We start from the raw sequence: 18,010 nt of genomic DNA on the forward strand, positions 1-18,010 counted from the left end.
ACGACTTACACCTGAAAAAATTAAAATCAATGAAAGAGTGAAAATATTCTGCACACATGTTTACAGATACCAAATAGGTAATTACCTAAGAATGTATATGTAATTACCGTTTATCAGCTTAATGGATTTGCGCTTACTTATTTAGATGGTAAATCATGATTCATATTTACTTCATTATTCCAAAAAGATCTTTTTTAGAAACTCTATCAACTTCCGGTCTCATGGCGCTTCTCACGTCTGCTCTTTATTTTGGAAAGGTGTGCAAGAGTTTATGATGTCTAATGCTCGTACAAATAAAGTAAAATAACGTAAGTATTCAAATACACCTCTAGCATGACTAGTGCTATGGATCTGACTTTAGCCTTTTAAAAGACATGACGTAATGAAGCTGATATTAACCTTCAATGTTCAGATTGTCTCACCGAGTTACACCGACTCCATTTAGCTAGAAGATTGCGGAGTGCGGCGAAACAACTCTCTCACACGCACTCTTAGACCTGCGTGTGTTCTCTCCACTTGTAGTTACAAGTTACAGACATTTGGCTTTGAAATATTCTTGCAAATTGTCTGTGTATCTTATGCCTTGTAGCCTAGCCCTAAACCATTATGCCACCTTTCTCTTTTCCTATACAGGAGCAGACCCTGCGAAGAGTGTAAATGTACTTTTCGTATGTTTTGGTTCATCAAGTTGTTTAAAAAAAGAAAAACAATCTAATATCCTGCATGGCGACAGGCACAGGAACAAGTCAAGGGTATAAGGACAAATGGGCCAAAACTGAAAAGTCAAAAGGGCCAAAGGAAAGTCAAAAGGGAGTAGACTTCAGTCAAAACTGCCAAACTTGTAGGACACAGTAAGATTAAAAGAGATGTATTACATGTTTCTAAAGTGGTTCAATTTCTACACATCCCAAACATATCAGAGTGTCTTAGTGTTTATTTAATAAATATCAGAGTGGTTAGGTGTTTACTCTATACCATACAACTATTTGTGTAATGATTACAAATAGTCAATACTCTAAAGAAGATTAATGGTAGTGGTTAGGTGTTTATGTTATGAATATAGTCAACCATACAACTGTTTCTGTAATGCTTACAAGAGGTTTAGAGAGAAAGGTTTAAAGAGATTCATGTCAATTACACCAGTCAGTAATCTAATTAGTTGTGATTGGTCTCATGACTCAGAATGCTATATAAGACAAACATTTCAAATTCAGTGACCACATAATATAGCATCATATGGCCTATGCCCCTTTGACTTAAGTTTATGGCCATTTTGACTTTCTGCTGGCTCTGTTGACTTTCCTTTGACCCTTTTGACTTTTTCAATTCTGGCCCTTTTGACTACAACTTCAGGCTAGGTGGTGTCATGTGCAGGTATTTGTTAAAGTGATTAATAGTACGTTTAGTTCATACAAATAAACACTTATTTCAGCCAAGTTCTACATCGAGCAAAGTCATCTACTGGCTAACAGTTATCGCCAATGCATCACTATCACATATGCGCAGTCCCGGTCAATCACAATTCCAGTATTTTTTCCTAGAATAAACAACAGCAGAGGAAAATTCTTCACGGTGGGTAGTATAAGGGACAAATTAAAGATGAAGGTATGACCCTAAAGGTGTTTTTCAGGGGATGTCACACAATCTAAAGTAAGTAAGTTCACAATAGTCATCTATCAGTCTATTGTGAAAAACACTCAATTTGCCACACAATCAATTATCCGAGGTTACTTTATGATATAAATATATATTATTTCACAGAAAAATGAGAAATTCTGAAATGGCAAAAGTGAATGGGATGGACTCATCGGTATCATAATTAACTTGTTTCATTAATTGAACAAAAGCCGGAGTAATTTTGCAAATAGTGTGAAAATGTGACGATAACTGTTTGGCAGCCTGTAGTTATATGTTTGACCAAGGTACGCTAGGCTGTCGTTGATGAGGATTGACTTACTTATTCATTTATATCTTTGAAATTGTGTCATCAGCTGTGTAATATTGTAATATTTAAAAAATTTTCATCACAAAGGCCCATCTCATCTTCAGGCATGGTGATCAGATTTCAGTACTCTCAAAACCCCGAAACTGGTTAGAGTAAAATATCCAGCACTGTGATTGTTATGATGTGTAATAAATTAATCATTATTCAGTCGTCTATCCATAGTGCAGGTTAGTGGAAATTGTTGTATGTATATAAAGTCTATGAAATTCCCGAGTTTCAAACCTTGCACATTCTAATTTACAAAACAGCAAAAACAGATGACATATGGATGTCATCTATGGGATGAATCAAGCCCTACTATATGCATGGTATATTGTGTGATCTATTAATCAAAGAATAGGTTTGTGGTTTTATAATTAGTGTGTGCAGTGTCAGAATGAAACTGTTTCCTAACTGTTTTTGGTGTTAAATCTTGCCATTTCACTACAGGGGAAACAACAGGAGGATGTTTCACAACAGCACACAGAGAAAGTACTGGACTTTCAAAGATGAGCAGGAGCTTGTCTTGCTGCGGGCTGAAGCAAACGAGAAATGTATTAACGGAATCGCTGGCAATATGTCAGTAAGTAGGATCATCATCTACGGTTGTTGATGGTTAATGTGTGTACTAAGCTGTGCTCACCAATGTTTTTTCTCAACATTTACTTATGATCACTAATGATACTGATGTTAGAACTTAGATGGTACAGAATTTGACATGAGTTGTATTGACTTGTCTTCCTTTCATAGGCTGTTTGGTTGGTTTATTGTTTAACGCAGTACTCAGGAATATACCAGGTATATGGCGGCATCTGTAAATAGCCAAGTCAGACAAAACAATCCAGTGATCAATATAATGAGCAACGATCCATGCAGTTGGGATACGGTGACATGTGTCAACAATGGCAACTAACCTGACCATCTGATCCTGTTAGTTGCCATTTAGGACAAGCATTGGTTATTGAAGACCAGTTGTAATCCTGATCTTGACAGGTAGTCAGTCATGGGTGAATTACTGAGAAGCAAGGTGTATTGACAGAAGTCAGGTATGTGATAGAGAACCAGGGGGTGTTGATAGACCTCATATCAATTACATATTGAAACAGAATAATAATTCAAACTGACTAAGCAAATAATTTTGTCGTCCAAGTTCAAACAAGGGAGATAACTCTAAATTCACATTTTCTTAATGTCCAACATGTGGTTGATTTTTGTGCTTTTTCTATGCAGGATGAAGAGAAGTCTCGGCATTTCCTGACTGCACAGGAAGAGAGGCTCCTGTGTCGTCATTTTGAGTTTGTCATGAAGGAATTTTGTGGGAAGTTTCAACCTCCAATGCCAAAATGTGTTGTCGTAAGTAACAAGCTTAGTCCAAGACACAGTCACTCAACCAGATAGGTTAAAATCATAACTTGTGATATGCGTGCTACAGGATGTCATTTCACATATATTTTCTGTAAAATGTGGTGTTTACATCACAATATGCAAACACATTCATTTAAATCTCTACTTAAACATGCATTTTATTTGTTCAGAAAAAAATGGTATTTAAACTACAAAAATACAAACTGAGTTTCTTAAAAATATGTTTTTCATTTGAAGATTAAACTTTGATATTGCATAGAAATAGATCATATTGATGATGATTGTAGTATAGACATGAGATATATTCTGATTTGACCCATGAAAGTCCAGGTTACAATTAATCTCCAGTAAACCATGTTTGTTGTAAGAGGCAAACAACGCGAGTAGGTGGTGAGACTTGTTGACTTTGTTGACACGTTTCATTGGTTCCCATTTGTGCAGATCGATGCTCGTGCTCTTGACTGTCAAGTCCTGCGTCAATTATGTACAGACCACTGTCATGTGGCTGAAATATTGCTGAGTCTGGCGTGAAACTAAACTCATTCAGTCATTATATTTATATTGCATTTCAGGGTAGTGCAATAAATTTCATGAAGAGATTCTATGTTAACAACTCTGTCATGGATTACCATCCGAGAGACATCATGTAAGTATTGATATTTATTGTTTCACTCTTTCCTGTTAATGTTTTGCCTACTTTTGTGGAAGATCTTTATCTGCCGATCTGTGTCACTGGTTTAGTCTTTCCTGTTTATGTTTTACCTACTTGTGTGGAAGAGCTTTATTATGTGCCGATCTATATTACACTGAACACCAGATGTTTTAGTCTTTCCTGTTTATGTCTTGCCTGCTTGTGTGTTTCAGGCTGACATGTGTGTATCTGGCATGTAAGGTGGAAGAGTTCTATGTGCCGATCGGCCAGTTTGTAGGCAACTTAAAGGGAAACAGGGAGAAGTTTGCGGACATTGTTCTTGGATTTGAGTTGTTGCTGATGCAGAAATTACACTATCACCTGACAATCCACAACATGTACAGACCGCTTGAGGGCTTGATAATAGATCTGAAGGTATAAATAGTAGAACTATGGCTTGTCTCTTGTATGGAATATTGAACTGGAATAGCCATGTAGTTGGAATTGCTGAAGCTTGAGTTTAACAATCATAGACAATCTTGTTTCAAACAAATATTTGTCTTTCAAGTCCATGTAGAGGTATGTTGTGTTTGTTAGTGTTGGTGTGCAGTAAAAGTACTTCCTTCTTTTCTGGGTAACGGGGTAGCCTAGTGGTTAAAGAATTTTGTCATTTATTGCTGGAATATTGCAAAAGTCAGTGTAAACTCCTCTCTTTGTGATAACCACCATTTAGCTGGTGTGAGGTACTGAACAGGAAACAAACTGAAGAAAAAATCTCTCTGACTTTATGTATGGAACCCTGCCTAAGGTGCCTCTTTTTTGAAAACTTTAACTTCTGGTTGTTGATGTATATCCGTCTGAATACATTATCATCTTTACCTGTATTGCTGTTATTATCAGTATTCTAATTCAACGTGAGTTTTGATTGATCAGTTCCATAAATTTCTGACCGTTTGATAAGCATATATGGTCACAGTTGGTAAACCGACGTACCAAAAGCTTTGAATGTATTTCTACACTGCTGTGGTAAGTTGAAATAACTTTAGAAATCCTTGCAACAGGCTGTTGACCCGACACTGTTGGATCATGGAAGAAGTTGCTATCCATAAAAATTTGTCCGATCTGGAACAAGAGGTCACCTGCTGTGACGCAGTTTGACAACAGAACTGATAATAGCCCTTTGTTGAGGATTCAATGGGCTATTATTGTTATTTGCAACTGCGTGGTCATTTCTGATAGCATGCGGGTGATTTCATAATAATTCTGTCCATTTTAGCTATAACTCTGAGATTTATTCATCATTTTCAAATTTAGTAAGTGTGCACATAATAAACATATTGAAGGCTCAAAAGGGAACGTTTTCTGGCAATGGCGTAAGTTCGAGGAGTGATATGATTAACCTTTGACCTAGAGGAACCTTGACCTGGTTTAGACAATGAGGTTGTTTCATGAAAAACCAATGTAAGATTAGTTGAATTAGATAGGGGATAACTGTACCATGCTTAACAAATTATATTGGCGACATGTTTTTGCAAGTATATGACAACCAATATACATCCCCAATTTGAAATCACTCAGCCACAACTGATGCCACCACACTTGTTTCAGACTCGTTACTCCCAGGTAGGTGACCCAGAGAAGTTACGGCGCTATGCAGAGGATTTTATTGACAGAAGTCTTGGCACTGATGTCTCCTTGCTGTTTGCACCATCACAGGTGAGCTTAGAATTGATCTTTAGTAACCCATGCTTGTTGCAAGAGGCGACTTAACAGGATTGGGTGGTCAGGCTTGCTGGCATGGTTGACACATGTCATCAGTTCCCAATCATGCTCATTATGTTGATCACTGGATTGTCTGGTCCAGATTCGATTATTTACAGACTGCCGCCATATGGCTGGAATATTGCTGAGTGCTGCGTTAAACAAAACACACTCGCTCACTCATAAGGGAGGGCATAGAAGATATTTGAGGAGACAGATCTATTTTGTTTTGAAAATGGAAACAGTTTTAATGTAAATTAGGTACCTTATATTTTGATTTGGAACCAAGTGCTAAACAAGCAATTCGAATCTGATTTTTGTCCAGTCAGAATGCAGCATTGATGGGCTGTATTGTGTGTCCAACTGATACTGGTGTGTTGTAGGTGGCGCTGGCTGCACTGCTCAGTAGCGCATCACGTGAACAGATCATCATGGACAGGTGAGGTGTACTGTGATTCTGGAAAGTTACCAAATAGTTCACTTGAACAGAATCGTCAGAACTCAGACTAATTTGACCTCAGGATGCTGAATCGGCCTCACATTCATAATGTTCCACATACTAGGAAATACACTTGCTCGCTCAACATGGCCATGAATGAAAAAGATTGGATACTATTCAGGCTTGTTAGTAGACACAGACTCTCGACTGAGATTCTCCAGTGGATATTAGAATCATTAGATTCCATTACTTCCCAGATCCATTAGACCTTACATTCTCCAGATTTACAATCATTAGACCTCAGTAAGGTCGTCAAATCTAAAACTTTACACCCAAGACCCATTAGATCTTATATTTATTACACCTCAGACCTATTAGGCCTCACATTTATTACACCTCGGACCCATTAGACCTCACATGTATTACAACCTGAACCCATTAGGCCTCACACGTATTACACACCAGACCCATCAGACCTCACATGTATTACAACCTGAACCCATTAGACCTCACACGTATTACACCCCAGACCCATTAGACCTCATCTTTATGACCCCTCAGACCCATTAGACCTCACATGTATTAAACTCTGGACCCATTAGACCTCACATGTATTACACGTCAGACAGAACAGACCTCACATGTATTACAATCTAGACCCATTAGTCCTCATCTTTGTGACACCTCAGACCCATTAGACCTCACATGTATTACACCCCAGACCCATTGGACCTCACATGTATTACACCCCAGACCCATTAGACCTCATATTTATCAGTCTCATTACATCCGAGTCAATCAATCAATCTTACATTTTTCATCAGTAGCATTGGGTGCAATATACATAAATATATAGTAAGTAATATCACAGCTGTAACACAGATGATCTCACATTCATGGGATGGTATATAGACATTGCAAGGTATCTTGTGACTGTTTGATTTTTTGATGTCATGAGGGTATAGAATTCATCTATTCGGGGGTCCAGTTAGAAATATTTCTTTATGTATTCTTTTCTGATGTTTGCATACAATGGACCAATCAGCAAGAAATGATATTCATCTTCTACCTCTTGATAAGTACAATGTTTACACAATCGATTTTCCCCGTGGTATCCCTAAGTGCCCACCCTTTTCTATTTGAAGATCATGGGATCTACATCTGAGTCATAAGACCCCGGACCAATTCTGCATAAAGTTTGGACTTGACTTAGGGGCCAGAATGGGGTTTTGTGGACAAGACTCACTTGCCATGCTTTAACTGAAAAATTGTCCAAATGTTGAACCTCTGTACTCACTTTGCTTCAACTTGGTGGTGGGGTAGCCCAGTTGTAAGAGCATTTGTTCTGCAAGCTGAAGACCCGGGTTCAATTCCCCACATAGGCACAACATGTGTAGCCCATTTCTGGTGTCTTCCCCGAGTGATATTGCTGGAATGTTGCTAAAAGCTCACTCACTCACACACTCACCTTTACTTCAGCTATGTGACTGATGTCCTGCTGGCAGGTGCCTCTCAGGAGGAACTCAGGAAAACCATCACCATTATCAAGAGTAAGTTGTTCTAAAGACCTAGTTCAGACACAGAGGTACCATAGGGACTGGGGACTCATATGATGTGAATTGTAATAATACATAATAATAATTTATCTTCCATAGTGCAAAGTCTACAGACACTAAGTGATTGCTTGCAGTGCTTAATCAGAATCTGATTACATGTACTATTATTTCCCCAGATAACCGAAGCTGTCTGTTAGGCGCTAGAAGGATATAATTGCATGACTTAATCCAACCAGATACCCATTTTCTGCTTGGTGAACAAAGGCAATTGTAAACAAACTCACTTGCCATAGGTGAGACATGTATCACATGCTTCGTTGTGGTGCAGGACTGGAGTCTTAGAAGCATTGTCACCTATCCAAGGACTGTTGCTTTACTTCAGACCCGTGAAGATCCGGGGTAAAAAAGGCCTTCAGCAACCCATGCTTGCTATAAATGGTGACTATGCTTGTTGTAAGAGGCGACTGACGGAATCGGGTGGTGAGGCAAGCTGACTTGGTTGTTATTGGTTCACAAATGTGCAGATCGATGTTCACGCTGTTGATCACTAGATTGTCAGGTCCAGACTGCTGAGTGTGGGGTAAAACTAAACTCACTCACTTACTGCTTTACTTCAGCTGATTTGTGACCTGAGCCACCAATTGCGTTACACATTTGTAGGATGGGTATTCTAAAATCTTTGCTTATTATAACTGTCCAGATGGATATGTGATTTACCTGTTAAATGCTTTTCCAGTTCTCACTGATCTGTAGATTGGGGAACGTTCTGATGGTCTTAGATATTAAGATTTGGGTTTGAATTAGTCTTCAGCAACCCATGCTTGTCAGAAGAGGCAACTGATGTGATCGGGTGGTCAGACTCTCTGATGTTTTTGACACATGTCATCATGGCCCATGGGCGGAGATTGTTGCTCATGCTGTTGATCACAGTATTGTCTTGTGCAGACTCGATTATTTACAGACTGCCAAAGTATGGCAGCAATATTGCTGAGTGTGGTGTTAAACACCAACCAACCAACAAACTGTAGATATGTTTTCACTTTATCTGCGATAGTCTTTATTTAGGAGATTCTGGGAGGAAGCGTAGTGGTTACAGTGTTGGCTCACCATGGTGAATGTCTGGGTTCAAGTCTCCAGACAGGCACAATGTGTGCAGCCCTTTTCTTGTGTCCACCACCATGATATTGCTGGATTATTGCTAAAACTGTGAAATTTAATCAATACAATTCAATTTTTTTTAAAGAATCATTGTTGGTATTATTACTGAGTGCTATGTTTTAGAGATCAAGATGATGGTGAAGAACCAGGACACACTGCAGCGAGATGTTGTGCAGCTCATCCAGCGGAAACTGGAAAAGTGCCGCAACCAGGAGAACAACCCAGAGAGTGAAGTGTGAGTTGTCTCCCCTTGACTCCCTTTGGATGGGGGATAACCACTGAAATTCAGAGTTTGATACAAGACCTGAAAAATAAGTATGGTGGTGACCATAGATTCAGAATAATTTAGATATTCTTCTTCATCTTTTTTTTTATCCTTCAGCAATTTGTTTCATCTTTTATCATACATGTTCATACAAAGGGGCACACAACATGGACCAATAGCGACTGTCTTTTGTACCATCAACATTTTTGAGTGATGTGTTAAACAGCAAGCAAACAGATTTGGTCACCAAAAAGTAATCTCAGAATGACATTTGAATTATTTGTTGAACTAATTAAGAGTTTGAATCAAATCCTTTTTTGACTGATCTTTTTTGTTGCAGATACAAACGTAAGATGGAGGAAATGTTTGAAGATGAGGATGAAATACGATCACAGAAGAGAGCGCGGATAGAAGAGGTATGATTCGGTCAGGACCAGCTTAAATGACCCTTGATAGCAGTGTCTAATGGTCAGGCTTGGCAACATGGTTACTACTGTTTGATATAAGGGTAACACTATTTATCATTGCCCAGTTTCACCAAGGTCATTCGTACCTTCCAGTGTTACGGTATTAGAGGTATGTATACTTTGAGAAATGTTGTAAGATCTTAGACTTACGAAGGCTTTGTGAAATGGGTGCCCAGAGCATTATCATTTGCAGAGGTTTGAGGTTTGTCATTAACTTCACGACGAAGGAAGGCAGTTGAAAAGACCCCAAGGGCTTCTGCAAATGATATTTGCATAAAAACAAACAATGGTATCCGTTTTGAAGCATTTACTGCTAACAACAGAGGTCACTGACACAGTTTTTATAAACAAGGAGACGTCATATAACAAAACAGCTGTTGAGAGTGACAAAATTCCACCTTGACCTCTGCCTGTACTACCAGCTGTCATTTTTTTTTAATGCTCAATGTTAGCGTTCCAGTTGATGATTTCATTGCTGTATGTTGTAATTTATGTTAGAATTGTGAAGATTGGCACCTGCAAGAAAGAGCATAATGTCACAGGTACATGTGACGAATGTGAGTCAGAAATATCCAATATGGAAGTTCAAACGAACCGTAGATGATTGAACATGAAAAGTTGAACTCCTTATGACATCACCTAATAACGGGCATGTCATCAAGCATTTTGTGGGTGTTTTCAAGTTACAGTGGCCAGCTCATTTCTAATAACCTGCAGGCATTTTAATCATAATTCTATCCATTTTAGTTATAAGATTTGTTTAAAACGGGTGTCATTTAAATGGAAATGTGCAGAGTGTGGTATTTAGCTACAAATTTTTTTTGCTGTAAATTGGGTCTGTTCTATGATGTGTTTGGTAAATGAACCAGAAATAGTGGAATGAATGGTCCGATGTATATAGAAATTTTGTGTATCATTTCAGGAAACAAGAGTTGCTGATAGTGAACTGCTGTCTTAGCATCATCAATGTCCTCAATGTCATCAAGATATGCATCATTTAAGTTATCACACTGGATATTGATGTGTATATTTGCTTATAGCACACCATAGAAGACAGCTCTGACTGGCTGATGACCATCTTGAAACCAATTCAAGATTGCTTGCTGTACTATAATGGCATCTTGACGTCATAGTGTCTGACGAGTCGCCACGTCACACTTATGTCTGAAACTATTCATCTCTTAGTGGGCAATGGGTAAGCCTAGTGATTAAAGCGTTGGCTCCTCATGTCAAATACCCGGGTTCAATTCCCAAACTGGTTACAACAAGTGAAGCCTATTTCTGGTGTCCCCTGCCGTGAAGTTGCTGGAATATTGCTAGATGGGGCATTAAACCATATTGTAAACCAAAAGTTACAGTGTTCTGTAATCTGATTGGTTGAAAAACATGATTAAATGGTATTAGATTCCCGGAAACTGAAAGACTATTCACCGCGTATTGACACATAAACAATTGTTTTGTTGTGTCATCAACAGTGGTGACGTCATTCAAATCATATTGTGACGTAAAGTTAGAATGAAGTCACAAATGAGCAACTCCATATGCTACCATGAGAACCAGCTGAAACGGCCAGCTGATGACACTTTACTGCTATACTCATACTCGATGTAAACGAGTGCAGACAGTAAAACCCCTTTGGTTTACTTTTTTGTTTACAATGTCGATAAACATCATGTGTTGGCCAATTTCCGGGTGTTATTGAGTATTTGAAGCACGGGAACATTTCATTTGAAACCTCCGGCTGACGCCGTCGGTTCCAAATGCATTCCCGTGCTTCAAATACTCAATAACACCCGGAAATTGGCCAACACATGATGTTTATCTCCTAATTCACTAACTCACTCATCTCATGTCAAGATTCTTGAAATGTTCTGGATCTTACTGAAAACTTTTGTACACCCTTCACAGTCATTGTACAAGTGTACAAATCGTCTCAAGTCACACACAGTATCCTCCACTAACACATGGACCTCATGTTATACTGACAGCTGTGACTTATAATGTCTGTCCTGCCTCATGATTTATGTATATCAAGTGGTGTAGATATAAAGTCATTGACTGGTGCATAAACCTGTATTCTCTCACTCATTCTGGAAGGAGCGGAGAGGTAGCCTAGTCGTTAAAGCATTTGTTCATCACACTGAAGACCCAGGCTCGATTCCCCACATGGGTACAATGTGGGAAGCCCAGTTTTGGAGTACCCCCATGTAAGTGGAATATTGCTAAGTGTAGCATACAATAAACTCACCCCCTCCATTATTGACAAAGTCTCATGCCTTAAACAGTTTCATGTATTAGAGAAAGTTTAATTCTGCTCAGCTATACAAGTGACTGAGCGAGCTTAAATTTACACCGTTTTTAGCAATATTTCAGCAATATGGCAAGTGATACTAGAAATGAGCTACACACATTGTACCCATGAGGGGATTTGAACCTGATCCTTCAACATGACAAGCAACCACTTTGACCATGGGGCTACCCCACTGCCCCTCGGGTATCGCATTTGATACCTCAGTGGCCAAACTGTATCCTTCTACCCCTGTGACCACATTAAAGCTTGAGAAACATACCATTTGTTATCAATCAGTGGTCAGTTATTTTGGTGCTTACATCTGTGGTTGTGTATTATGGAATACTTGTTGAGTTTATGTCCAGAAACATGTTAAGAGCAATTGTGTGTCCTTCTTATGATAAATAAATGTATTTCTAGGCATTTTGTCTCTAATTGTTTGGTAAATATTACATATGGGTTTGTGGTAAGTTGTAATTTTTTGTTGATTGTAGGTAAAAAGTAACATATCAAGTATTTGTACATAGTAACTGACAGTTTTAGGTAAATAGTGTCTGCTACTTGTAGGTGATTAGTACTTGTGTCAACGTGTTCTACAAGGCGTTGATAGAGTACATATGTTGATGTATGGTATCGAGTGCATATCAGTTGTAAGTAAATAGTGCATGTGTTGGCAAGGCGTTCCTATTTAGTGTAGATAGAGTACACACATTGGTGTGAGGTTTATAATACCTCTCAGACCCATGAAGGTCCCGGGGTAGAATAGCCTTCAGCAACCAATGCTTGTCATAAGAGGCGCCATATAGCTGGAAAATTGCTGAGTGCGGCGTAAAACTAAACTCACTCACTCATTATAATACCTTTCAGTTGGTAGGTAAATAGTACATACCAGTTGCAGGTGAATAGTACAATATCAGCTGCATATGAATGGTACATGTGTTGTAGGGAGAGAGTACATCCTTGTCTAACACCATGGGAACATTCAACGTATTATCGGGTGATCTTTGAACAATGCGTACATTCCATCCGTAGAGGTTTATTTCATTCGTTGAGGTTTCTTCCATTCAATGCTCTTAAATTGCTGGAATATTGCTTAAAACGTCCGAACACATTTTCACTCTTTACGTTTTCAGCCGCACTCACCAATGACTCTTCCATACGTTCGGTGACCAGAGGGCCTGGACTGGTGGTCGTTTTGTTAATAAACGCCGAACTCAGCAATATTCCAGTTGTATGATAACGGTCTGTAAATTATCGAGTCTGATCGATCTACGCATTTGAGGTAGGATTACATGTGGCAACAAAGTGACCGAGTCTACCTATTCGATCCCGTATCAAGCATGGTTTGCTGAAAACCAATTGCAACCCGAACTTTCCCCTGTTTGAAAGAAATGTGGAACGGTAGAAATAATACAGGTAAAAATGTTTTATATTGAATTAAATAACATCCACATCCATATGTAAATTCATTGTTATGTAAACCTATCCTCCAGGGCACCGTTTAAAAAGGTGATCGCAACCCTAAGACAACCGTAACTTATGCCTTTAACATAAAATCACCACCGTCGTTGTTCTACGATCGTTCAATGGAAAGCGTCTGAGGATCCCGTTTCACAAAGCTTTCGTACCTTTCGTACGATTGTCGTACCTCATATACTGTAAACTTGAAGTAAGACTGTAGTAGCGCTACGATGGCTTTCTGAAACGGACCCTACAGACCCGTTCCTCAAAGCTGTCGTAACTCTAAGATGATCGTAACTCACGTTAACATGAACTTACTACTATCGTAGCGCTGTGATAGCTTTCTGGGACGGACCCCAGGGCCTAGATTTCGAAGCTGTCTTAGCGTTAAGATAGTCGTAAGCCCGTGTTAATGTATGACACTTATATCTTATATCTAAGAGAGCTTCGAAAACCTGGGCCCAGGACTTCAGTGTTCATAGTTCACAGGCATCATTTGATCTACAGACGCTTGTAAAAGTAAAGAGGCTGGTCATCCCCCTCAGACAGGGTGTAATAGCCGTCTCCAGTAGGAGTCCAGGCAACCGACTCTCCTCGTGGTTCATGGTGATAGGGTAACGTTGCTGGCGCCGTCTTCACCGCTGACACGTAGTCTCCATCGGGCACTGACCAGTAGTATACCGCGTCCCTGGCCTTGATTAACATCTCCTTGCCGTCGGGGGAGATGTCGCAGCCATTGGGGTCGTTGTGGGTGGAGGTGATGGGGACGCGCTGTGATGGACCTGCATCCACGGTGGTGCCTCCCCAGCCGTAGGATGGGAGTTTGGCAATGAGGCCACGCCCACCATGAACCTTGGACACCACGTAGGTATTTCCGGCTGGATCGACCATCACACACTCGCAGTCTGGCTCACCCCATCTGAAATAACCAGTGTATAACGCTTATCTGAAAATTGCAATCATAAAAGCGAGAGAAAAGATTTTTTGCAACCACAAGAAAACTCTATCAACTCTCATACTGTACTCTATTTTATGAGTGAGTGAGTGAGTTTAGTTTTACGCCACTCTCAATCAGGTTGGGTTGCCTAGGAGCCTCGTCACGCTGAAGACCTGGGTTCTATCCTCCATATGGTTACAACATGTGGTATCACCCGACATGATATTGCTGGAATATTGCTAAAAGCGATGTACAACTAAACTTTTTTTAAACCCCTGACATCGATCGAACTTGACCTGTGAAGGTCCCGGGGTAGAATAGACCTTCAGGAACCCACACTTGCCATAAAAGGCGACTATGCTTGTCGTAAGAGGCGACTAACGGAATCGGATGGTAAGGCTCGCAGACTTGGTTGACACATGCCATTGGTTCCCAGTTGCGCAGATCGATGCTCATATTGTTGATCACTGTATTGTCTAGTCCAGACTCGATTATTTACAGACCGCTGCTGGAATATTGCTGAGTGCGACGTAATACAAAACTCACTCACTCACTCACTCACTCACTCTGAGTGGCGGGATAGTCTTAATGGTTACGCGTTGTCACGTCACGGTGAAGATACGGATTCTGTTCTGGGTGCAATATGTGAAGCCTGTTTCTGGTGTCCTCGCGCCGTGATATTGCTTAGACTCATACTGACTCGTCAGTCAAGTTATACCAATCACCTGAAGTGCAACTGGTCTAGTACGTCCAACGTCTGGTCCTTGATCACGGCCGGCTCTTTCACTCTGTAGATGATGTTCTTAGCGCCGTCGCCGGCGTGGTCTCCCGTCTCCGCGATGTAGATGCACGACCCCGATCCGGGACACGGACCTACTGCCAGGTCCTCCCAGTCGTAGTTGGCAACGTGAGCTATCTTAATTGTGGCCAGAAGCTTGCCTGGGTAGAGAGGACAGATGAAATGAGAGGACAACGTGAGTTATCTTCATTGTGGTCAGAAACTTGCCTGGGTACAGAGGACAGGTGAAATGAGAGGACAACGCGAGCTATTTTAATTGTGGCCAGAAGCTTGTCTGGGTAGAGAGGACAGGTGAAATGAGAGGACAACGCGAGCTATTTTAATTGTGGCCAGAATCTTACCTGGGTAGAGAGGACAGATGTAATTTTATACTGAGTTGAACAAATAAGTTGCCCCACTGAATGGTCTGGCGGGGCCATGTTCGAAATGTGCATTATGTCTTAAAGCACACGTTTAATCTCTAAAGCATCATCATCATCATCATCATCATCATCATCATCATCACCACCACCACCATCATCATCATCATGTTACACAAGACTAACAATGGTCATAGTTTAGATGTACCTGTAAAACACCTGATATAATTATATAGCACAGAACGTATAACGACCACATACCCGAGCTAGCCGCTATAGCAAATATCCGGCTGCTGTCTCCTTTGTCGTTCTGGGTGTACAGAACACCAGGGTGTTGCCTGCTGGCGGCAAGGCCAGACGCCTCGTCAATGTCATGGGCCCCAACTGTTCCCACCTTTTGAGCAGAGCTGAAGTGGGGAACAGCTAGAAAATAGAGAAAAGAAAGTCATATATCTTAATTTTACTTCATTTCAGAAATGATGCATTAGTTTCAATCAAACAATGCCGCACGTACGCGAGAAGCTTAATCAGTCAAAGTAAACTTAGTCTCAGTGTATTTCGCTACACTCCACCACTGAGTCTTACACAGTCTAAGTAAACTATTACCAAAAACACTATTTTTCTATTTTACTCACCGTTGTCATGGTTGTACGTACGCCATGTGCGTCACCCGGAAGCGATCGTACGCTAAATAGCATTCGGAATCGTTCGGGTACTAACTTTTTTGAGATAAAAAGTTCAAAAGGTATGTGCGAACGTGCACTTTCGCGATTTGGTAAGCTGTGTTCTGATTGGTCAATCTCAAAGGTTACTTGACGCGACCTCCAATAAGTTTTGTGAGACTCAGTAGTGGAGTGTAACGAAAAGTACTGAGGATAAGTTTACTTAGACTGGATGCTTAATGAATCGGGTGATCGCCATCGTCCTTTTGTGCTTATTATATCAGTCATGGGATTGTCTGTTCAGACCCCACCCGTGAAGATCCGGGTTAGGATTGATCTACAGTAGCCCATACGTGTCGTAAAAGGCAACTAACGGGATCTGATGGTCAGACTCGCTGTTTGGTAGACGAGTCATCGTATCCCAACTGCGAAGATCCATTCTGATGGTGTTGATCACTGGTTTGTCTGGTCCAGATTGGATTAATTTCATATAGCTGGTATTCGGTTACGTCACATGGACGTTTCAAACCCAACCAACAAAACGTGGAGTAGTTTTAGAGGGAAAGAGATCTGATCTGAAATTCATATCTGTGGATGATTAGCTGAGCGATTATATATTTACGCCGCTTTTACCAATATTCCAGCAGTGTCACGGCGGGGGACACCAGAAACGGGTTTTATACAATGCACCCATATGGGGAATCGAACCCGGATCTTCAGAGTGACGAGCCAACGCTCTAACGATTACGCTACCCCTGGAGGGTAACGGTCAATTTGTAATTAATGGATTCAATTCAGTTTGAATTAAACATCTAATTTCGTCAGCATTTAAAGTTAGAATGAAGTAATGGCAGTATTTAAGCCATATTGCGATTTAAACAAGTGATGCATTCTTAATACAAAAATTAAATATAAACAAAAATTCGACAAAGAACAGTAAAACAAGCAAAATATCACAGATTTAGATGTAAAGCCAGCGCGCAAATCGAAAACCTTTCATACTATTAAGACAAAATTATAAACAGGCCATATATCGACATCAGATTATTATTCAAGAGACCATGGGTAGTTTTGCTACCTGCATGGATGGACATCACCGCGTTTGAACATTTTTCAAAACTCTTGACACAGGTCCGGTAAACATTGAGATGATCGTTATCGGTTGGTAGCAATTGCATACATGGCCGACCAGCGAGTTCCACTCGACACAGGCATCGGGCTATGTTTTTTTAAACCCCTGACATCGATCGAACTTGACCTGTGAAGGTCCCGGGGTAGAATAGGCCTTCAGCAACCCATCCTTGCCACGAAAGGCGACTATGCTTGTAAGAGGCGACTAACGGGATCGGGTGGTCAGGCTCGCAGACTTGGTTGACACATGCCCTCGGTTCCCAATTGCTAGATCGATGCTCATGTTGCTGGTCACTGGATTGTCTGGTCCAGATTATTTACAGACCACCGCTATATGGTTGGAATATTGCTGAGTGCGGCGTAAAACTAAACTCACTCACTCACTCACTCGATCTAACTTACTAAGATTTCGAGTGATTCTGACGACCTACCTGCCCTTGAAATATGAACGCACGCTAGCAATACCCAAACAGCGTACATCTTTAGAGATGAGAGACCGAGTGTTATTCCTTCAGTCTTACGGCTGGTCTTTATATATGTCCCCGTTATCTAGGACAATGCCAATCTTCACTTGTGATAGAGAAATGCTAGCACATACCGATTCTTGGACATCACCCATGGCTTGGCGACCAGCACTAACCGCCTCATGGCCACAGCATAATCTGTATAGGTCAAACATATTTTTAACCTCTCTTTAATATCTTTATCAGCTTTAGAGTGAGTGAGTTTAGTTTTACGCCGCACA

General features: G+C 40.4%; 2 protein-coding genes across 2 annotated transcripts; one reads left to right on the top strand and one right to left on the bottom strand.

Annotated features, from left to right (window-relative positions):
• Positions 1-179: 179 nt before the first annotated feature.
• LOC137260076 (cyclin-H-like) lies at positions 180-12,339 on the top strand. Its single transcript, XM_067797768.1, has 11 exons — positions 180-308; positions 2,435-2,567; positions 3,215-3,337; positions 3,922-3,995; positions 4,214-4,415; positions 5,589-5,696; positions 6,125-6,180; positions 7,660-7,730; positions 9,018-9,129; positions 9,500-9,575; positions 10,549-12,339. Exons 2-11 carry the CDS (start codon positions 2,451-2,453, stop codon positions 10,582-10,584), a joined length of 975 nt encoding a protein of 324 aa, XP_067653869.1. The 5' UTR covers positions 180-308; positions 2,435-2,450; the 3' UTR covers positions 10,585-12,339.
• Positions 12,340-13,878: 1,539 nt separating this feature from the next.
• LOC137259286 (uncharacterized) lies at positions 13,879-17,745 on the bottom strand. Its single transcript, XM_067796920.1, has 4 exons — positions 17,697-17,745; positions 15,734-15,895; positions 15,040-15,253; positions 13,879-14,296 (listed from the first exon to the last, which is right to left on the bottom strand). The coding sequence occupies exons 1-4, from the start codon at positions 17,743-17,745 to the stop codon at positions 13,879-13,881; spliced, it is 843 nt and encodes a 280-aa protein (XP_067653021.1).
• Positions 17,746-18,010: the final 265 nt, after the last annotated feature.

Source organism: Haliotis asinina, chromosome 13 (assembly GCF_037392515.1).
Source record: "Haliotis asinina isolate JCU_RB_2024 chromosome 13, JCU_Hal_asi_v2, whole genome shotgun sequence".
In the NCBI taxonomy this organism is placed as follows: Eukaryota; Metazoa; Mollusca; class Gastropoda; order Lepetellida; family Haliotidae; genus Haliotis; species Haliotis asinina.